The sequence below is a fragment of the Camarhynchus parvulus genome, chromosome 5, assembly GCF_901933205.1.
Source record: "Camarhynchus parvulus chromosome 5, STF_HiC, whole genome shotgun sequence".
NCBI classification, from domain to species: domain Eukaryota; kingdom Metazoa; phylum Chordata; class Aves; order Passeriformes; family Thraupidae; genus Camarhynchus; species Camarhynchus parvulus.
The window spans coordinates 33316814-33338935 of NC_044575.1; the positions used below are offsets into that span (position 1 = coordinate 33316814).

The 22122-nt window shown below is 33.4% G+C and overlaps 1 protein-coding gene across 5 annotated transcripts in view; it reads right to left on the reverse strand.

Moving 5' to 3' along the window:
* The window catches only part of NOVA1 (NOVA alternative splicing regulator 1), a 138664-nt gene that overhangs the window by 64949 nt on the left and 51593 nt on the right, over positions 1-22122 (reverse strand). Inside the window, exon 3 of one of the 5 annotated variants that reach the window (XM_030948568.1) lies at positions 21397-21467. The exons of 3 other annotated variants lie outside the window; for them this stretch is intronic. Coding sequence is in view for 1 of the 2 variants with exons in the window: in XM_030948566.1 (XP_030804426.1) it covers positions 21397-21505 (109 nt within the window). In the remaining variant the exon portion in view is untranslated. Of the gene's footprint in view, positions 1-21396; positions 22091-22122 lie in introns of those variants that run through there. One more of the 5 variants, XM_030948566.1, reaches the window with a different exon arrangement.

The following is a 22122-nucleotide window of genomic DNA, read 5'->3' on the forward strand; positions in this document are numbered from 1 at the left end:
GCTTCTGCATTTTCTGGTGGGCATGTTATTGTAATTCCTCTCCAATGACACATGGTAGATATTTTTAGTTTAATGCATGTTTCGCATATTACATTTTCCTGGGAACAGGAAAGAATTTTGCCTGTCTGGAAAATTCTGTTTCAGAAGGAACCTTCTGATGGAAGAGGGCAATTGTTTCTTTTCAGTTCCAAAATGGTCTGCATTTGAAATTATTGGACTGAAAAGAAATACAAACAGGAAAAAAAAAATCCACCCTACAACCTACAGTGAATAATGATGTAGGATCATTTTCTGCTTGTTTTTTTCAACAAGGTTCTGCCTCCAAGTGTATTCAGCCTCTATTTAAACTATTAAGTATTCAAATGTATTATTTCTGTTATAAAAGAAAAAAAAAATTAAGACTAGAAGACTGAAGTGTATCTTACATGTAGGGGTGCTGGTGGAAATGGGATGAGGGGTGGAGTTGGAACGACACAGACTACAATTATATGGCATTAAATTGTTCTGAGAATAACATATTTCCCAGGAGACAGAGAGGGACGCACTGGGTCAGTAACCCACACATCTATGTGGGGAACATGCCTTATTTTTCTGCCCATAGCGGGTGCTTTGGCTACATCTTTTACACCAGCACAAGTACCCATTTGCCTGCAAAATGAATCAAATAAGCTCAGTGATCAGCTTGCAAACTAATCCTCCTAACGCACTTTAAAAAAAAAAATCATTTTCAAATGGATGAGTGAGCTGATGAGACCTGCTGCAAAGCTGGACAGATGCTACTGATGATGCAAAGAAAGGACTGAAATACATGGCTTCAGGCAAGACTACCTTTTTGGCAGTGACATTTAAATTAACATCAGAGGACCATGAAACCACACCATTAAGCCTCTAGGGACAAAAACCTCAGTTTCTGTTCCTTAATTTACGTGTTCTTTATGTTTCTCTCTGCAGAAGGATGAAGTGTTAATTACTATTCTAACCAGCCCTACTTGAACTCACTCAATGTCTCACCTACCAGAACAAGAAGAAAGATACAATGACTATTTGCTACTTTATTTATTCTCTGAGCAGAATGAATCTCATCCATACTGCATCATCAAAAATCTCAATTGAAAAGATAAAATGTAACCGTTCAAGAAAAATCTTTCAATAGCCCAGAAGGAAAACTCTGGTTTGCAGCATATTCCAGTGATGCACTAGGAATATGTAATTTTAATAGAGTATGCTTTAGTCTGATTCTTAACAGTAGGTGGAATATTAGCCTTTTAGAAAAGTAATAAATTCTAACTTATTGTGCATGCTCAGTGTTGCACTTAGCCTGATTTGTAGGGAAGTCAGATATTTAGAAATGACCACAAGTATTTGTAGATTGTCTTCAACAGCTTTAAGTTACTCTGACACGATAGAATGCAATAGAGGAATATTGCAGAAGAAGTAGATAAAGATAAATGTTTTAAACTATGTTGAATATGAAAGAATAAAGACTGGATGATTGCTAAAAAAAGTAGGAAGATAAAACTACAATGTCTTAATAGTTAAAAGCTACATTTGCACTTGAGATATTTAAGGATTTTTAGAGAACAGCATATTCAGTTAGGTTTTCAAGCAATTAAATAAAAAATAAAAAGCCCTCACAGGATCCTTCTGGTTCTTTTGAAGCACTGTGCAAGAAAAAAATTACCATGGAAACAAGAAGCACAAAACTGTGATAAAAACTAGAAAAAAATACCACTGCTTCTCAGCAGTGAAGAAAAAATACTGGCAAGGCTAACAGTAACTAATTAATGTCAGTCTTTCAAATATTTACTTACAAGAGCACATGTTACACATTGATTCAAATGAATCCTCCCATTAAAATTGATTCAGTTTTAACCCCCCCCCAACAAAAAACCCCAAACCCCTCAGTGTGCAAACAACTTCTCCAAGGTGGAAAAAATATCAAAACAAATTCAAAATAGACAGGACTACAAGACTTGCAATTACTGTGTAACTGCTAAACACTGTGCTGGAAACAGATGTTCATCATGCATATGTTTTTTATAGCATTTTGTTTCTCACATCATGTATGTATTTCAGAGAATCACAAAAAGTTACAAGCGGCCTTCAGAGATCACCTGATCCAAGCCCCTGCTCAAGCAGGATCAGCTACAGCAGACGACCAATAAACTAACTGTAAATTGCAATTGCCATTTAGATACATTATTATATGGGAAGAGGGGGGAACAAAAAAATAAAATCTGGGGGAGAAAAAAAAAGGTAAAAGTTCATTTTGATGAAAATTATTTATGTTTTTAAAAAAAGTCAGGTAAGGAAGTCCCTGTAATAATGTGACTTTAAGCCTGCTGGAATTATTTTTCCGTAGGATAAAAATGCACCTATCACTTATAAAATAAATTTTTTATAAATTGATTAACTGTACACTTATATATTATTAAAAATAAAATACAAATATAACTATTTTTGCTTTTTCCCTTCTATTTTTCTGGGCAAACGGATACTGTGGCATTTACATTTCAGCATTTCTGTGTAACATTTCAAACATGCAATGTTTTCTTCTTGATGTATTCAATCAAAGTAATTCTGAATGTCTCCATTCAGTTCCTGTATTTCTGAATTCGCTGTCTCATTTTCTTTAGCATTTATTCTCTCTCACTTTTACATCCATTTACATGCTGCCTCTACTTCTTCAGTTTCTTATTCTTAGTGCTTTCTCAACCTTTTCAAGTTTAGTTTTTTCTGTGGTAGTTTCATTCCTATTTTTTTACGGACCAAAACTAAATATTTTCACCATGTATTTTGTTTTGCATTACCATCCTGGCTTTTTACTCTCAGTCATCAACAATGACTAATTTGCTTGTCCCATGAGCACCTGTATGTTTCTTCCAATTTTTGTTCTTTTATATTTTTAAAGAATTTACAGTAAAAAGACACAAAATTAACAACTTGCATTAAATAGCTGCGTTACTATAATTTTTACTATCTGATGTGTTGTTTTATGATATCTGTCATAGCTAATTTTTGTCTAAATAGCTGTATAAAATACACTTCTCATATATTTGTGTCTCCTCTTCCCAACTGTTCCACAATAAATCTGTATTTTGCTTACAATTTAAATTGAGAATTCAGTGTGGCTCATTTTATCACAACTGCCTTTGGGATAACCTGCTCTAGGACTAGAACAAGCAATATAAGATCTTTTCATAGCACAGGTCAAGGAATGGTACTCTTGTTTCAGAGTCTCTTTTTATTGATTTGTGTCAACAAATCTCCAAACATCAGCATTTCTCCACTTAGATTAAATTGTAAGGGATGTTTGAATGGATAAGCACTGCTAAAGGCATAATCCAAACCAGAACTCTTCTAATGAGTTCAGTGGACTCTGCATTAAACACTATGTCTAACTACAGACTGTTAATCGCTACACTTAATAACAAGACCAGATATAAAGCCCACAACCACTGTCCTAAGAGATTCAGTTTAAATTAAATGCTTCTTAATTTAATGGAGCGCAATTTTTTTGTGTGCGTGTACTCATGTTGAAAGTGTTTTCGTGATAGCTTCATATCATATATTCCCACTGTGAAGCAACCCATGTAACCCTTGCTGCTTCTTTTATAAACAAATAGAAGGGTGAGTCGAGATTACTGAAAAATAAAACCAGCTCATATACCAGGATGACATTCCCCCTTAGAGATAACTGTACAATTTTCTAATTTTTTGTTTAATATTATATACCCATGGTAAACACCTTATATAAGAGGTTCAATAAAACTGTCTCTTAGCAAAGAAACAAACCAAGTACAAAATTGGAAAAACATTATAGAATGATCCAGCTTACTAGAGATGCCCTCACTTGCACAGACAGAAATATAGGTGTATGAAATTGTAATAGATTTTGCTGGTTTTTTGTCAAAGATCAAAGAGAAAAAAAGCAAATCGGCTAAAGATGACACATTTTAAAGCTGAGCATAAATGAAACATTCATTATAGTCATGGCTGAAATTTATATAAAAGAGACAAAATCTACTGCACTCTTCCTTTGATCCTATAATTTGGCATCAATAAAGAAGATTTATCCATAGGAAATCCTGACCACGATTCTCATTGCATATTCCTCTTGTATTGATTTGATCTGGAAAATGTCTTCATTGAATAAAAAGTTACTAGAGAATCTAAAGTTAAATTCAAAATTATAATAGACAAATGCATCATCTGCATGCATAGATATTGCTCAGTTTGATTTCAACAAAAACAATTAAAAAATCCCCAAAAGCCTTATCTCTATGTGATAATGAGGACTTACCAAAGAAAGTTATTACTATCCAGAAAAAGCTGCTATGCAAAGATTTGAAATCAAAACACATGAAGACGGTACTGGAAACACGAATGGAAAACCACAACCAGCCTGATGCAGTGCCAAGCAAAGCAAAAAATCAGACTTAGGCCAAACCACACTCCAGAGAGTTTTAATTTATATCATAAACGGAAAAAGTTTAACAGGTTTTGGCCTATGCCAAGTGCTTTGATCTATCAAGAAGGCTACAAACATAGATATAAAAGCATTTATATTGTTTCATAAAATATGAAACATTATATTAAATGACTATACATAAAAGCCACTCCAGGTTTGGATTTGTATTTTAATAAACTAAAACAATATATTCAAGTTGAAGTTCTCCTAGAAGTTCTAGACACACAGAATTTCCAACAATTGTTTTTAAGAATATAATCAAAGCTGTAGAAAAATACCATCCTCTCACAGGTGGTAGTTACAATGGAAAACATGAGTCCATGTTACTTTATCTTTCAAAATATTTTGCATCCTATTTTCACTGTAGAATTTCATATTCAATAACCAAATGATTCTGTTTTAATAGCAAGAGTATTCAAAAAGAGTGAAACAAACAAACTTGGAGAAAAAATCGACTAAAAGTATTTCTCTAGGGTTTTTATGGTCTTAAGGTATTTTTTTTCATAAATTTTATATCTCTAAAAACATAATGCCAATTGTGGTATATGAAAGGAAATCATTATCACATATACAGATGTTTTAGAGGAAATTCCTCTTTAAGTATTCTCTTTGATGTGATTGTGCTCCCAAATAATCACTGCAGTCTGGAGCCAGAAGACACAAAAGTAGACTGGTGAGTGTGTTAAGAACAGACTATGCTGAGTAGCAGAGTTTAAACTCACTCAACATTGCTCTGCTACAAAGTAGGAAACAGTGTTAAGGAAACAGAATGAAATACACAATTAACCTTTAGTGGTTATCTCCAACAATCCCAACAACATGGCCTTTTAAAATCGAATCAATACTGTAATCACACAGCAATATAAACACACTTTCAATATTATGACACTGACTAGTGTTCCTAAAGTCAATTTTAGTGGTTTCCACTACACAATTTGTTTGGTTTTTGCACTGAATTTTGTTTATAGGAACACACCATCATCTATTGGAAATAATAGTTTCTCACTTCCAAACATTTTATTACAAACCACAGAGGAATGTTGTCTTTCCTAAGGCAAAGAAGAAAACAACCATACATGAGCAGCACATGTTTTTCAAATTAAAAATCCTGCATAAGACCTCAGTCTTCACTACAGTTAAAGTTCTATGCTTAATTTCGAGATGACATCTCAAGCTAAAATTTCTTTAAATTACAGAAGTAGCTTACCATAAACACCAGCCCTACCACCCCACTGGGATTTTCTTTTACTAGCTGCTGACAAACAAAAAACTTAGAGCCTTTGTTTCACCAGGACTTTGCATAGAGATGGAACCTTGATCATAAAAATATATACCAAAAATTAATCTCATTTATGACTTGACAATAATGACAAATTCTCATTCACAACACTATTTTGCAGTAGGATAATGACAATAAATTATCAACAAGGAGAATGTGAACACAGAAATACAAGGAATTCACTAATATTCAACTTGTGTACAAATTGGTTATCGTCCTTTTCTATAAAAACAGCTGTAGCATGTGTCCTCTTGTAGAACCCAAGTATTCTAAACTTAGTATGTAGACAAAAAATAAGTAACTAATAATAAAAAAAAAATGTTTGCAAAGTTCAGAAATACATCTGCATAACTGTGTCACTAATGATGAGAATGAAACTTGGATTTACAAAACAGATATCCCATGCTTGCATGCTTTTTCTTCTCAAGAGGTCGTAAAGAAAATCAGACCCGATTTTCTTCAGAAAGAATGGGATTACATGGAATCTGAGTAGCTGAATATAAGATCTACATAACCTACTCAACTGGACAGGAAGAAACGTGCAGAAATTAGGGTAAGCAGGTAGACAATGACATTTGGAGCCTTTAGCCATGAGAGTTCCTGGAGTAGCAGTTAAAAAACACAGACATACTGGTCACAAGCTACTGGAAAGTAGCAGAGATACTTGTTTAGATCTGTATTTCAGCCGCTCACATCCTTGCAGAACTGAAGTAGAAAGAGAAACTATGGTTTCTTCTCACAAAAATATTCATATATTTAAAGAAACTACACATGCAAAATATCAACAAGCAAATATGTAAATAACAGAGAAAAATAGGCCAAAGAATATTAGGCAAGAGAAAATTGGGCAAAAGAACAGAGCTTGAGTTTCTCCTGATTTTATTTCAGGATGATGTTACCCATGTATGGATCAGTAAAGCAGTCTAAAAGCCTGCCTTGAAATCTGTCAGAAACTGGTCCCCTGCCCTAAACATATTTCACTGCCTTGAGCATGAATAGAAAGAGTACAATATGTTACCTAGCCATTTCTCAGTTGGACTCAAGAACAATTGTGTGTTCACAAGACAATGAAGATTAAAAGACATTCAGATCAACAGTTAGGTTTCAGGAGAAAAAAGATTATATAATTTAAGTATCTTTCATCTAGTTTCTCATTCAGTGTTCTTATTACACAACACACTATAAATGGCAGCAAGCTATATAGCTTTCCACACTAAAAAGTGAATACTGGCAGGAGAGAGCATTTAGGGAAGAGAATGTTTTCTCAGAATAATAATGCTTTAACTTACAAAATGCATCTAACCACAGCATACAGACACATTGGGTGGTATGTCCCTTCCTGTTCACCTACTACAAGTTTAGACTAGACTAGAATAGTGTGATTTGGAGTACAAAGTTTAATTTAGCAAAGGTTCTAATGCTCCCAAACAATTCTCCACATTCTACTGCTCAAAAACAGGTTAAAGAGAATATTTTAAAAATATCAGAGGAATTTCTACAGAAGAAAAGGAAATGAGACAGTATAACGCTAACCAAGATACACATATATTGCATTTTACAGGACACTGTGAAAGCTTCATACACGGAGAATCAAAGTATTCAAAACAAAGCAAGGGTTAGGTATGAATGAGGAAACCATTTCAATTATGAACAGAGTATTATTTAACATTTTCATAGAACTGAAGAATAATGTGGCAGCTTTCTTCTTCAGTCTTGACAAATTTTTTTTGCCCTGACCACATGCTAGTGATTTACACTTTAGAAGTCATAATGTCAGCAAAATGAACCTGTCTCTTTTTTCAATGGAAAATCCAATTTACCTAGGTAGAAATTACTGAATGTCCCAACACAACTCTGATTAGTAGTGATATATAAATAGTAGAGCTTTAAATTACACCTATATTATTTTTAGTATTGGAGGACTTGTGTTTAGAAGATTATATGCTCTAATGGTTCTTCAGCTTCAGAATCTGATGAATGACTTGCCAAGTCATTGGGAAGATTGAAGCACATAGATTTTACTGTGAGAAATAAGCTTAATTTTACCAAGATTGTTCTCTCTGCAGTAAAGATGAGGTCTGGAATTCAGTATGGAGATTACAGTTGCCATCACAGTATGACATGTACTGGAAAATTCAGAGGCTGTCACAAGTGGTGTAGTGAGGTGATTTGAGGTTCCCCTTAAAGGACAAGCAGACTGAAGACATTCTGCATTGTTTCAGCTGGTTTTCAAGGTGTTACAAATACAGAAAACACACCTGATGCCAGTGTATGCACTCTTTGTTCCGGCAAAGGACTTGCTCCAGATCATTTTCAACAAAAGATCACTGGAAAAGCTGAAAGCAGTGTATCTCATTCTTTTTCTCTTTAGAGAAACAGCAATAACAACAGAAGATGTAGTGCTATCAATTCTCAAATCTGGGTGTACATGAAAATAGATTCAGCTTCCTTGAATGGACATTCCTTGAAAGGCATAATTTATAAAAGTTATTCTAAGTTTTTTTTTTTTTATTTTTCTAAAAAACACTTTAGCAAGTTTTCAAAATCCATTGAAAATCAAATATGTTACTTGAGGCATAAACCTTGAAAAGGACCCTACATAGCAGTGAAGAAGATAAATTATTATTTAAGTCTCTCTGGATGCCAGGTGAGAGCCTAATGTTTGTAGGGACAATTTTAATAAACAATAACAATAGGATTCCCATGGGGGAAAAAAACTTAAAGAAACAAAAATTAGACTTGAAGTATGCAAATTAATGTTGCAACAACCTCTGAAAATGTGACAACAGAATTCTATGAAGGAAAAGCTGAAAGGAACTCTAGTAAACTGGCTCTGTTCCTGATAGTCCAAAGGTACCAACCACAAAAAGAAACACTCCAAAGACACAGAGATGGTAGAAAAAAAAGGTCAGATTGGCTTTAAGTTGTTTTGACCAAAATAACCACAAAGTAATAAACAAACACAGAATATTTTCATTGTTAAAAAAACATTAATGATGTGTAACTTAAATTTACAAACATGTTCCTTCTGTTTGTGATGGGCTCCGGTAAACATTATTACTTGGATTACACTAAGACAAACAAGCATAATGTATATGGAAATCAGATCAGTAGGAATTTTCATACTAACGACCAATTTTCAGACCAACTACCAACCTCTTGAAAGCTCAGTGTACCACATCATCTCCAGCAAGTTTCAAGGCTGCTTTCAACACTAATAACCAAACCAAAATAAAAATGTTAATGTTCGTGAGATCTGGAAAAATAAAGTTCCCAAACCTACAGTGGACTTGTTCAGCAAAATATCTGACCTGTTCCTCCAAAAAAAAAAAAAAAAAGGAAGCCCAAAGATTCAAAGATTTTCTGTTAGCCATGGGAACAGATACATAAGTAGAATTTTTTTTCCAGCATATTTACCACCATAAGTCTGAGAACAGAAAAAGCATATATTTAACTACATATATACCCCTGAACTATTCCCTCCTCAGAACTGATAAACAGAGATCTCTAAAAAATCTCTAGTAGACAAAATTTGTAAATATGAAGTTCATAGCCTCAACTATGACAATTCTTGGTCACCAAGATCAGCTGGCAAGGACCAACATTCTCAGTTACTTAGTTGGTTGCTCTTATTTAAGAAAGGAAGATGACAAAGAATCACAGAAAATGTTGCTTGGAAAGGAATTTAAAGATCGTATAGTTCTAAACCCCTTGTCATGGGCAAGGACACCTTCCACAATGCCCCATCCAGCAGGACCTTGAACACTTCCAATGAATGGAGTATCCACCACTTCTCTGGGCAACCTGTGCCAGTGCCTCACCACCTCCACAGAAAATAATTTTTTTTAGTATCAAGCTTAAACCTGTTCTCTCGCAGTTAGAAATCTTTGCCCCTTCTCCTGTCACTACATGCTCTTGTAAAAAGTCCCTCTGCAGCTTTCTTTGTAGCCTCATTTAGGCACTGAAAGGGCACAATAGGATCACCCTGAGTCTTCTCTTCTCCAGGCTAAACAGCCCCAGTTCAGCTTTTCCTCACAGGAGAAGCACTCCAGCCCTCTAATCATCTTTGCAGCCCTTCTCTGGACTTTCTTCAACAAATTTATGTCCTTCTTGTGCTGGGGACTGCAGCCAGGAAGGAGAGAATTTTTCAAATTGGCTACTGGAAAAAATCCTTGTACTGTTCTGACAGCTGAGCCATGCCATAAATTGTTCAGGGGTGGCTGGCAATGGAACAGAATGCTCTGTCACAGGAAAGACCACAAGGTCCAGTAGCAGACCCACACAGTTCAGTGCCCAAGGACACACTTGGGCATGCTCAAATTTGCAGACACAGCCCAAGATAAAAACTTTTTCTCCCTATCCCCCCCTTTCTTTTTTATAACTGGAAAGAGGATTATCTCAGCAGTTCATGATGATGTTGAGATTCTCAGTGTCATCTTGGTGTTTACATCACCTTCTTTGGAGGTCCACATATTCAGGTTGTGCCTTTATGCAAAGACATATACAGCCTCAGCTGTATACGTGGTCAGTGGTCTTGACTATTTTAACTCTTTTCTTGGGAACATTCACTAGAGATCACCACTATTACTCCAAAAGAAAAATGGCAACTCCTTACATTTCAGAATGCCCAATATAATACGTATTTTTGTTTCCTTTAGGTATTTAAATAGCCATTTAATTCCATAATAAATTATCCACAAGATCTCCATAATGGATTCCTTCCCTCCCGCTGCGCTGCCCATGATGGATTCCTTCCCTCCCCCCATGCTGCCCTTGCATCTTAGTTCTTGGGATCATAGCTTTCCTTTCCCACTTTTGGAATGTCATCTGGTGTGAAAATTAAGACTTCTGAAAGCCATGCTATGAGAAACATAAAATAATCCTATTTAATAATGAATTTGAAGGCACAGAAAAGCTTTCCTTTCTTTCCAAAATGGCTTTTAAACTGTCACAATTATGTTTATTGCTTTTCACTGCTTTCTTAGGATTGCAATATTTCTTCTCCCTATTGGAATTTGAAACTGTTAAAGTCCAAAGGCTGAACATATCCTTTGGATATAATAAACGAAATAGGCATTTTTTGTTGAAATGAAAAAAATTAGTGATCATCTGCTGTATCTGGAAAAACACTAGCAGATGCAATGAATTTTTTAAGAAAATTGTGGAGCAGAACAAAACTAAAAATTACAGTAAAAAATCAAACACTTTTGCTAAGCATCAAAATAATGGAAATCAAGACTAAAATTTCTTCCTAGATGAAAACTGTAGATACCTCATCCCCTCACAGAAAGTAATTATAATTTTCCTGATTCATACAACCATGACTACTAGGGTATTTCTATATAAAACACTCTGTTTCCTCTAATACATTAACACGCTGCCCCTACCACTAAACACATTTTCTTACAGCACTTCAAGTCATGAATTCTAATTAATTACTACTGCTTTTCAGAAGCAGGATCTTGGTTTAGAAAAGAAACCACCATGCTATGTGCTGTAAAAGCATGAAAAGAGATGGTCTGCTTCTTCTATAGAACATTAAGAGTCAAATATTCATAGATGAGAAAAAGTAAAAGCATTAAAAGCATTAAATTTCTGCACAGAGATATCACAGAGAATTGCACATACACAGGAGGAACAAGAGCCAAACAAACATAGAAACTGACACTTGGATGAAGGAGTAGAAATATAAGTAATAGCAGCTACTTTGAGATGAAGTAGTAATGCTAGCACAAAAGTAGGCGCATTTTTAAGCTTATTTCTTCAATGCATACATATTAAAAAAAAAAAAAAGGGAAAAGAAAAGAACGTACAGACACATCTATTATGAACATGACTCAGAGTTGACTCAGCTTTTACATCCAGCACAACAGGGTCATCCTAATTCACCAGCACAGCCTGATATGGCAATAAACAAGTACCAACTTTGCAAATATCTAAGAACTCATTTGAACTGACAGGAAATAAAAGAGAAAAAAAATCAAGGCACATAATCAAGCATTTGTCTACACTGACAAGACATAGTTTACAGGTTTTATTAACACTGACAAGTTTTTGAATTTCCCTGTATTATCTTTTGTTTTATGTTTAGAATTTTCCCTCCAACAACCTGCGATACTCCTGCCTTCACAGACATTGACAGACATGAATCTTAGGTAGACGTCTGATTCTGTAATTTTTAAACTATTAAAAACAACAGATTGACATTTATGAATTTTAAAAAAAAATCAATATTCCCTATTTTTGGCCTAATCAATGCTCTTTGTGCTTCAGTTGAACTATATTGACAAAGGGAAATGTCTGGAACAGAGTTATAAAAAAAAAATTTCCTCCTTATTTGACAGCTGTTAGACTGCTTTTAAAATACTGAGACCAGGTTTGGGTCCTCCAGTACCACAAAAATGCTGAGAAACTAAAGGAAGTTCATTGGGGTGTCACCAAGGCCGTTAAGCTTATGAAGTACCTGCCCTTAAGAGGGAAGTTGAGGCAACTCGGCCTCTTTCATCAAGACTGGAGAACAGGCAATCCTTCCTTCAGAAGGACCCCAAAACAGGTCCTTAATAACTATAAAGTTATAAAGAAGATTAACTTAAGCTCTTTGCAGTGATTTATAGTGGGAGGACAACATTGAAACAAGAGGTTCTAATTAGACTTAAGGAAAAACCTTTCCCTCAGGAGGACTCTCTTGCATTAGAAAATGTTGCAGAAAAGCTGCACAGTAAGATAAAGCCATCAGCAATATTGTCTGCCTGCACAGCTGACCCTGCCTGTAGAAAGAATTTGGACCAGAGATCTTCTGATACCCCTCCCAAACTGAATCACTCTATAAATTGGGTTCAGAGTTTGCTTAATTTATTGCATTTATTTTTTTTGTTGCATGGATTTAGTTTTTTGTGCCATCATCCCCACTTTTTCTAAAGGAAATTCAGTGTACTGCAGCAGTCTTTCTTGCCATATTCTGATAAAACCTCTCCCTTCTCTAGAGGGCAAAGGTCTTTCTCATAGCATCTATACAAATGTGATTTGTGAAAGTGAAACTGATTATTACCAGGAACTCAGGCTATCAATCTTCCTTTTTTTAGCTGTGCAAATATAATGTTGAAAGTCATCCACGAATAATTCTTAATGTTTTGACATCTCCTGGTTTTCAGATTATTTTTGTGAAGAAGGACTTATATATCAATACAAAGGCATTTAATCAGATGACAAAGATAAAACTCAGTTGTAGACAAGTGCAAGGTGAATCCTTGAATCTAAGTTACTTCTAAGGCAACACATTATAAATAAATTGTAACTTTTTTGATAACAAACCTGGTTGTCAGTGTCAATGAAGTATTTTTTATGTGAAAATACAGTATAAAGAAACATTGGCAGACCAGGTATTAGACAAAATAGAATATGCTAAACTGCATGCTATTGCCCCAGTGCAAAGTTTTATTTTGGCAAATTTGTCATAATACACAATACTAAAAAAGTAAAAAGCCTTAATACTTAGAAGAGTCCAGAAACAAGTTACAACAAGCTACAGCTACAACAGCATAATAAAAAGGTATAAAAATCATCAGGACTAGAAGCCAAACAAGTTTTCTAATTAGCATTATAATTAGTATTAGAATCAGTAAATAAATCACATGGTTTTAAAAAAAAAAGAAAAAAAATCAGTAAAAATTTTATGCAAACAATAAAATAACAATAATTGTCTTGTTGGAAAAAAGTATTTTAAAAGGTTATTATATTAGCTATACCAAATACTATAAAAAGAGTATTTACCCTTCAGCACAAAAGAAATCTTTAATTTTACAGGTTTTATGATGTAATATAAATGTGTTTCTGTACTTTCTTTCAGTATTTAGATTAAAAAATTAAAATTTTTAAGGGAAGTTTACTTTGAAATTATATTTTCTAGATTGTTTCAAGCAGCTTTTGTAGAATAATTACCAGGAAAGGTGAGATCATAAAAATAAATACAATACCTATTAAAATGATTCTAGGAAAGACTGCAAGATTACTCAGTAAAAACTCTCAGGGAATTTTGTCAGATTTTAATGGAATCTGCACTGTAGTGGTAACAATGTAAGAATCATGCAAGATATACTAAAACATGAAACATTTCTGACTACAGACTTTCATAGTATGTAGCAGTAACAAAAATTAGAAGACAAAGATGCTCCACCATGTAGATATATGAAGAATATTTCATACAGTTCTGAATATATATGTTCTAAATTATTTTCTACATGTTCTAAATTATTTCCTAAAATTTGAAGGTTCAATGATGTAATGGTAATTACTATGTCCTTTCTAAACAGTTTCCAAAAATGTCCTTTCCAAAAGCTTATTTGGAAACAAAACTGCTACAGAATAAGAAGAAAAGCCTTTGCATGGAAGAATTAATGAATTAAAGAGGGAAAAGCTCAACTATCCATTCTCACAACAGAGAGAGATCATGTAGAGTGTTATATGTAGTCAAAAATCTGGAAAATGGGAGCAGACATCAGTGCTGAAGATTCAATCAATTTGATGATGGTTGTTAAGCAATGAAGACATATGTTATAGTGAAGAACCACAGAAGGATCTCAGAATGAAGTGACTGTGTAAAAGAATAGCAAATGCCATTCCATGTACACAAATGTGATATACAAATGAGAGAAAGCAATTCTAATTTCACACAGGAAAAAAATGGACTCAGAACTGTCCATTATTTCACCCATTCAAATGTAAAATTCCAGACTATGATATAAGAAAAAGTTGACTCAGTTTTAACAGCAAAAGAGAAAATCAAATGTTAAGAATCTCTAAGGAAGGAATTTAAACCAGAAAAGGGTGTGAGAAGACATATGATGACACAAATGTGTGTTTGTATGTCACAGCTGTCTTCAATTGCGGTCCCTCCCTTTGCCTCCAGATGAAGCATTACAACTAAAAAATATTCAGAAGACACAATTAAAGCCATAGGCTGTCTTCTAATACAAGGACTAATGTAAGCTCACACTTCTCAAAATCTGGAAATTACTTGTGCTAAACATCAAATATCTGCAAAATCATGAAGGCAGAGGAAACACAGACTGAGTCATCCTCTCTTTAATACAGGAAGTTTCATGGAGAAAGTTGAAAAATGCATTAAAGGGGATGTTGGCTCTTTTGCAAGTGCTCATTAGTCACCTTTGTATACTTTCAAAGTATTCTTTGTATACTTCACTTTCTCAGGATTGGACTTGCAATTGGTATACTTCTGAAGGGGAAAATCTTCAACAACTCATACTAATGCTGAGGACTTTAATCAGAGATTTCAGCAGAACACAATTTGTTTATGTATTCACCTTTACTGCCACATATGCAATAAATACAGATATTCAAGTTCAACACATGGTAAGGTCCTTCCTGAATACTGAGCTTTCTTCCTTAGGGAAAGTGGAAATCATTATCCAGCCTGAGTAAGCCATTATTGAAATACAATTTTTATTTTACACATTGTCAGACCTTGTGTTAAAAGCATAACTCAACACATGAAGTGTAATTTAAGGAATAATTATTCCGAACATCAGATTTCATTAATCAGAACAAGGTCATTGCAAAATTGATCAGGACAGACATTATGTCTTCTAAGTCATTACACAAGAAGATAGAATTGAGGAATCAAGATACATCTCTGTAACAGACGACAGAGAATGTAAAGTATGAATGCAGAGAACCTGAGTGCCATTCCACTTACACAGGTCAGACAGAGTCTCGCTTTTCATTTGGCTAGCAAGAACTTTTTAAGCTACCCTGACTTTGAAGGAAGTTCTTCCTATGTGAGTGTATTTTAAAATATAAATAAGTCTAATACATCAAGAAAACAAAATAGGATACAATTGTCAGTGAAAGAAGGAGATTTTTAAGAAGTTGATGTTATGTTAGCAGACAGGCAAACTACACTTGCACAAGTATGATTACACAAAACACAATATGCTGTAACTGCTTGAAGTTAACTAAAAGCAAACCTGTAAAAGGTTTTTAAATGTATTAAATATCCAGCTTAATGACTACAAAGTTAAAAATGTGAATGTAAAAGCAAGGGTCTTGAAAAGAGTTATAGTAAATATATGCTCATATGAAATCCAAAAATGACAATAATTTATACATAAGAATTAGGTTTTCAGTATTTATACCAAGTACTCTGATTTTGAAAGAAAATCTGAATGTTTTAATAAAAAAGTCTGCACAAAGTTGTATAAATGCACTGCTTATAACAACACTTAAAATACTCTATTCTATTTACAGCTACTAATTTACCAAAGTACTGAAAAGAAAGAAAAGAACATCAATTGAAGTACACTCAAAAACATTTCCAATTTACAAGTGACAGAATTTTATAAAATTTTGCATGGAAATACCCATTCCTAGTGGAATTCCCAGTTGAAACAAATCTTTGAGATAATATACAATACTTCACTAAAAGTTAGTAGATTCTTTATTTTCTATATCTAACAGTTTATAAACCCTTTCTTATCAGATTCTGTCATCTATACAAAATACACCCATCCAGTGTTACATAATGATAAAAACATTTGTCTGGTTTATATTAACAATTGTTTACCTTTGCCATCAGGCAGTTTATTTTAGATTTATTTGCTGAAAACAATAAACCTTATGTTGCCAACTACTTCAAAAGCATTTTCCTGTAGTTAACTTTCTTATCTACAGATTAATTTTTGCCTTCTCACACACTCCCCCCTACGTTTCTTGGTTCATTCTTTATGGTCCTGATGCATTGATTGATTTAGCTACAATAAAGAACCTATGAACTCCATAATCTAAACATGTTCACTTCTGTTAAAAGTCTGACAAAACAAGCATTTGGATGTGATTTTTATAGAATAAATATAATTCTATATATCTGTTTTAGTTTTTTGTTATGCAGCACTGGATGCCATGGTCAAGTAAATAAAAAAGATTATTAACTATTCTGTTACTTCACTAATAGTTACTGTAAAAATCTCAGTTCACTAATACTTGGGTGAAACATTAGTGATTAGATTTTAATTCTAAATCTGTTTACATAACCAATTTTGTAGTGATCAGAAATAGAAACGAAGCTAAAAATGACAATAATTTAAAATACCATAATTAAAAGTAATTAAATAAGGTTTCACCTAATTAAATAATAATAAGATACTAGGAGGATTTAGCAATAGAAAATCTTTATAATTTTTATATATTAAAATATTTCACAAACTATGGAATTGTTCTTGACCAACTGACATCTTAATTTTCCATTTTAAATTTTAATGCCTGGTTGAACTATAGGCACAGTAAGACTTCCCAGTGGAGCAAAATCTTCATGTCCACATAGCAAGTATGATTTCTGTGTTCGGGATCTTTAATAAGTTATTTAATAAATAGAATTCTTGTTGTCTCTTATTTCAGTCGGTCCTGAAGTAACCGCCAGCTGAGAAACCATCCTAGCCTGGTCTTCCTGAAGAGACTTGCTCAATAAATATCAACAAATTAAGCCTTATTGAAAGCCTTATCAAAGAAATATTGTTCAGAGTATAATTAGTTTAAGAATAAGTACCTTTTATAATTAATTGATAACTTGTGTATGAGCACAAATTTGGCACGGAATTTTTCTTTTTTTGAATGATTGAGTCTTTAAAGTCATACTTGGCTTTCAGGAATGACAGGTAGAAAGCCAACTTCAAAAAACAGAGCCTCTATTGAAACCTGATGAAGTAATTTCACAATGCCACCTGTCAGGATAGTGCTCCCCTAGTACTTCAAATATTATGAAGTGGGATGAACAAAGGCATTAGAAAGGAAGAACTCTTTCAGTTAAACCACAATGATTGTCAGTTAAACACATATGATTAACATCCCACACTGCATCATACCAACTAGACTGTTAGAAAAGTTCTTAAGATACTAAGATATTATCTAAAAGTAGTATTCTAAAGACAGAATGTTTCTACTAAGACATTTCCATGTGTACTTTCCTCTAATTTCAAGAAAAGTGCTAACTGGTATCAACTAGTCACAAGTTCACAGAGCAGACACATTTAACTCATATTAAAAACATCGGTCCCCTAATGTCCAGGCCTCTTTCTTCTAATGAAAAAAAAAAAAAAAAAAAAAAAAAAAGGGAATTTTAAAAAGTATCTCTTTGAAAGTAAAAGACGTTAGTTTTAAATTTCAAAATGCATAAATTTCTGAATTATAAGGTTTATTTTTACATAATTTTTAAACAGACTTAAGCTAAAATTATTTGATCTCACATTTAGAATAGATGGCCCTAATCTTTCATTGCAATCTACTATAATGTGATACACACAGGGCAGTTTATTTTTAAATGCAACCTACAATTTAGTTCAATACATATACATATTCATTAAGCCTGATCAATCTAATCAAAGATGTCCTTGAAGGTATTCTCAAGGAAGACATTAAATCAGCATAAAATAGCTATTATAAGCCACACAGCAGAAGGAAAAAGAGGTTACTATATATTGAAACACTTCAGCAATATGAAAACTCAAAGTTTCTACACTTCTAGAAACTATTCTACATATCATGACCTTGCAAACTAAACAGTAATGTATGAAAATACAAAACAGAAACTATATATACATACCTGATATTCAGATACAGATTTGTTTCTGCACTAGCCTGAAGTATTTTACTAACAAAGGTAGAAACTGCTTTCATTATTATGACTAATACATTAAACAAATAAAAACCAAAACATCCAAATGTGAGAATTTTCATCAATTATAGAGAAGAAGATTAAGAATCTGATGTTATGTGCTGAATAGGTATTTTCATAATTTTATTACATGGCAGTTATTAATGCACAAAATTCAAAGTCCACATAGCATAGCTTTCAGAAGAGTAACATACTTCTGGTTCGTCAGCAGTAGCACCTTAGAAAAGTAATAAAATACATCAAGTGCTTCCCGTGCATTTAAACATTCTATTATACAAGCACAATATAACAATATTTAATTTAAATACATCAAGGAATCCTTATTAAATCTTCTACACAATTAGAGCAACAGGAAAAAAATTCTGCAAATGGTAAAAAAAATTTTTTTGTACCAATAATATCATCCTTCAATTTTACTGGTGAATTTAAGAACTTTATTCTAGCTTAATGTTGATTTTATAAATAGCTGCTGATATTCATATCAAGATTCCTTCCTCTTCCCTCTTACTTTTCTCACCACTGAACATCGTGGCAGCAGATACTAATGGAAACATGTTGACCTATGCTCTAGAAGAAAAAGAGATGGAAGAAAGCGTTTAAAGCAGTAAGAGAAAAGTATCAGCGTTTAAAGCAAAAGTGAACACATATACATAATGACAGAAATTATTCAGATATTTCAATCCCTTTTTGTTCTCATGTTTTTGCAATTACTCCTTAAAAATGAGGAAAGGGAAAATGGCATTAACTCATAATCCATAAGGTACAGCATATGTCTGGCTATAATCTTTGGCATTTAAAACTTGACAATCAAGACAGATTCTATTAAAAGAACTGGAAAGGAATACAAAAGCTCAAATGTTTCTAAGAAGGCTTTCTTCATGCAAGGGATCACACATGATTTGGGGAAATTATAATTATTAACAAAAGGGGTGAGTTCAACATGGTAAAATTCCTTCTAGGTAAAGGAATTCAAGTATAGAAAACTGATGAGGAGGGACAACATTTTGCATTTGACAAGATATAGAGTTAGAAAGCAATTAAATTCAAGTGGTGTGATCAGAGAAATTTTTTAGACAAATGACTATGAAAGTGGCTTTTTGGAGAAATGAAAGCTAAGGACCTAGATAAGACTTTGGTAACCTGCAAAGAAGAACAAGCATTTGAAGATTTTATAAACAAAGAGCAAAGTTTAGATGCATGCAATCTAAAATGTCATAGATTGGCTATGCAATTTGACAGACAAATTATAGTCTTGAAAAGAAAGGGTATGTTGTCCACAGTAACCAAAAATGAGTAAGAAGGAAGGGTCTGTGAAGAGAGCTGGGATCAGTTTTCAAATTACTCATTCAAATTCTAAGTAGACTATCTATAGGATAACCACAGTCAAGACAAGGTGTTCTAGGAATCACAGACAGGAACACTAGATATGTGCATCATCGCGAGAAACAAAAAATATACTCCTGACCAAATCTGTGTGTAAGATCATGTATATCAATGAAGAATATTAGGAAGCAAATCTCTGGCACACAGATTAAAGTGAGATGATGGCAGGCAACCTACCAAATAATGAGATATATGAAGACAAAGTCACAAATGGACGACAGTTTCTTGTAGTTGATCATGACTACAGAGCCAGACTCAGTAATTGAAATGAGTGTGAAAAAACTGTGTACATATGTAGTTCAGGAGGAACAGATAAAGGGAGCAAAATAGTAGAGTCATACAATTTTAACAAGAGGAAATCACTAACTAATAGAACAAAATCTGGAATGAATGAGTTTCAAAGAAAAGGAAGACACGACTAACTCATATTGGTATATAGCATATACCCAATTGGGTATATGGGATTACTTCATACAAAATGCATCAAAAATGCAGAAAAAATACAGGCTTATGCTTGCCAAACACAAAACACTCTATTTCTGGGGATTACAGATAGGAGAAAAAAAATGCACTGATATCTTCCATCTGACATTGCATTTATGATTTGGCAGAGAGGTCAACAGAAGTTTATACAGCTGGCCACAGCTCTTCTTGCTCCTCTTAATTAATGAATCATCTACAAATCCTAACTACCTAAAAAAAACCCCAAAACCAGGAGTATAAAACAGTTCTCTAATTAAAAGATAATCTTTTTGTTACATATATGTTTTTTGTAAATATATGATGAAAATCTAATCTTAATTTTTTCACACTTTGGATGGTTTTACAGAATAAGACTGCTATTATATCTGAAAATATGAATTTTGTTAGTGTCAGTCCTGACCTTTGTCAATACCCAGAAAAATAAAATTTAAAAAAAAAAATGTTTGGGCTCTTTGACATTATAGAGTAGAGAAAAAAAGAAAGTACTTTCCTTCAAACTACAGTGTTTGAAAAGTAGTCATAAATTGGAGCAAGGTAGCAAACTCAAGCAAAAGAAAACCAAACTTTTAAAATCTTGTTATATATCAAAATTTATATATATATATATTGAAGTAAATAGCCAATTCCCCTTTTTCTTTCCTTTTCATGTTCCTGGTTTTTTTATTTGTTTCTTTTGGGTTTTTTGGTTTTGATTTTTTTTTTTGCAAGGGCACTTATTTTTCCCCCTTCTAATGTGCTGCCTGTATTATTGTCAGAAATATTCATTAGAGTGGAAGGAGCTGAGACTTATTTTTAATTGTTGAATCCCATGTTAGCCAGTGAAATGTAGGATTATAAAATAGCAGGCCTTACTAAAAAGGAAAAATAATTTTATTAAGAAACCCATAAGCCTTCATATAATGCAATATGGTAAATCTATAGTTCTGAACTATCACTCTATCAGATGTGCACTAACACTCATGAAAGCCTATTTAATCTGCTAAATGTATTTTAATGTGGTTACTGATATGAACAAAAGTGGCATAAAAAATGAAGAAATTAGACTGTAAACTGTGAAAAACAGAAGAGGATGATGTAATATTAGAAGTAATTTCTCACAAGAATCCTGTGCTGAATTAGAGCAACTTTCCAGCGATATGGCATTTCCTTCCTGTGCCACTCCATACTCCCTGAAAATATATAAAACGGAATGGGTTTTACAGTACATGGAGTCACGTTAATGTCAGTTACTCTCTAGGCTTTATGATTCCTTAAGGACATACCACCAAAAAAAAAATCTTATTCCACAAAAGAATTTAGTTTTTGTACTGCAGACAAACGTGATGCTGATAAGATACGGTCAACGAATGCACTGGAACAACTGTCTGCAGCTCACCCTGCACTGAAACACTTTTCAAAAACATCACACTTTTAAGAATCACACTAAAACCAGAATTTCTATTTTTTTTTTTTTTTACATTCAATGAGACACAAAATGCTCCAAAACTTGATTTTAGAGCAACCAAACTTACAAGTCCATGTAACAAAATTTTGGCCTGGTTTAAAACAATTGGTTACCATTGACTTCAGAAACCTATTTTTCTAGTGAAACACTATGAAAACACTAGAACTGCATACCACAGGCAGTTTTTCAGGAAGCAACCTGCAAACAACTCCAAAGTAAGGAATAGGTTCTCCTTACTCTTACCTAAAGAGCAAAAAACTGCAAATGTATCCACAGAACACCTAAGAATAGTTGGCAGAAATTTGAAAAATATATCTAATGTCCAAATTCAACATTTTAGTATTTTTGTGTACCAATTTGGACTACAGAGACTTTAAGTA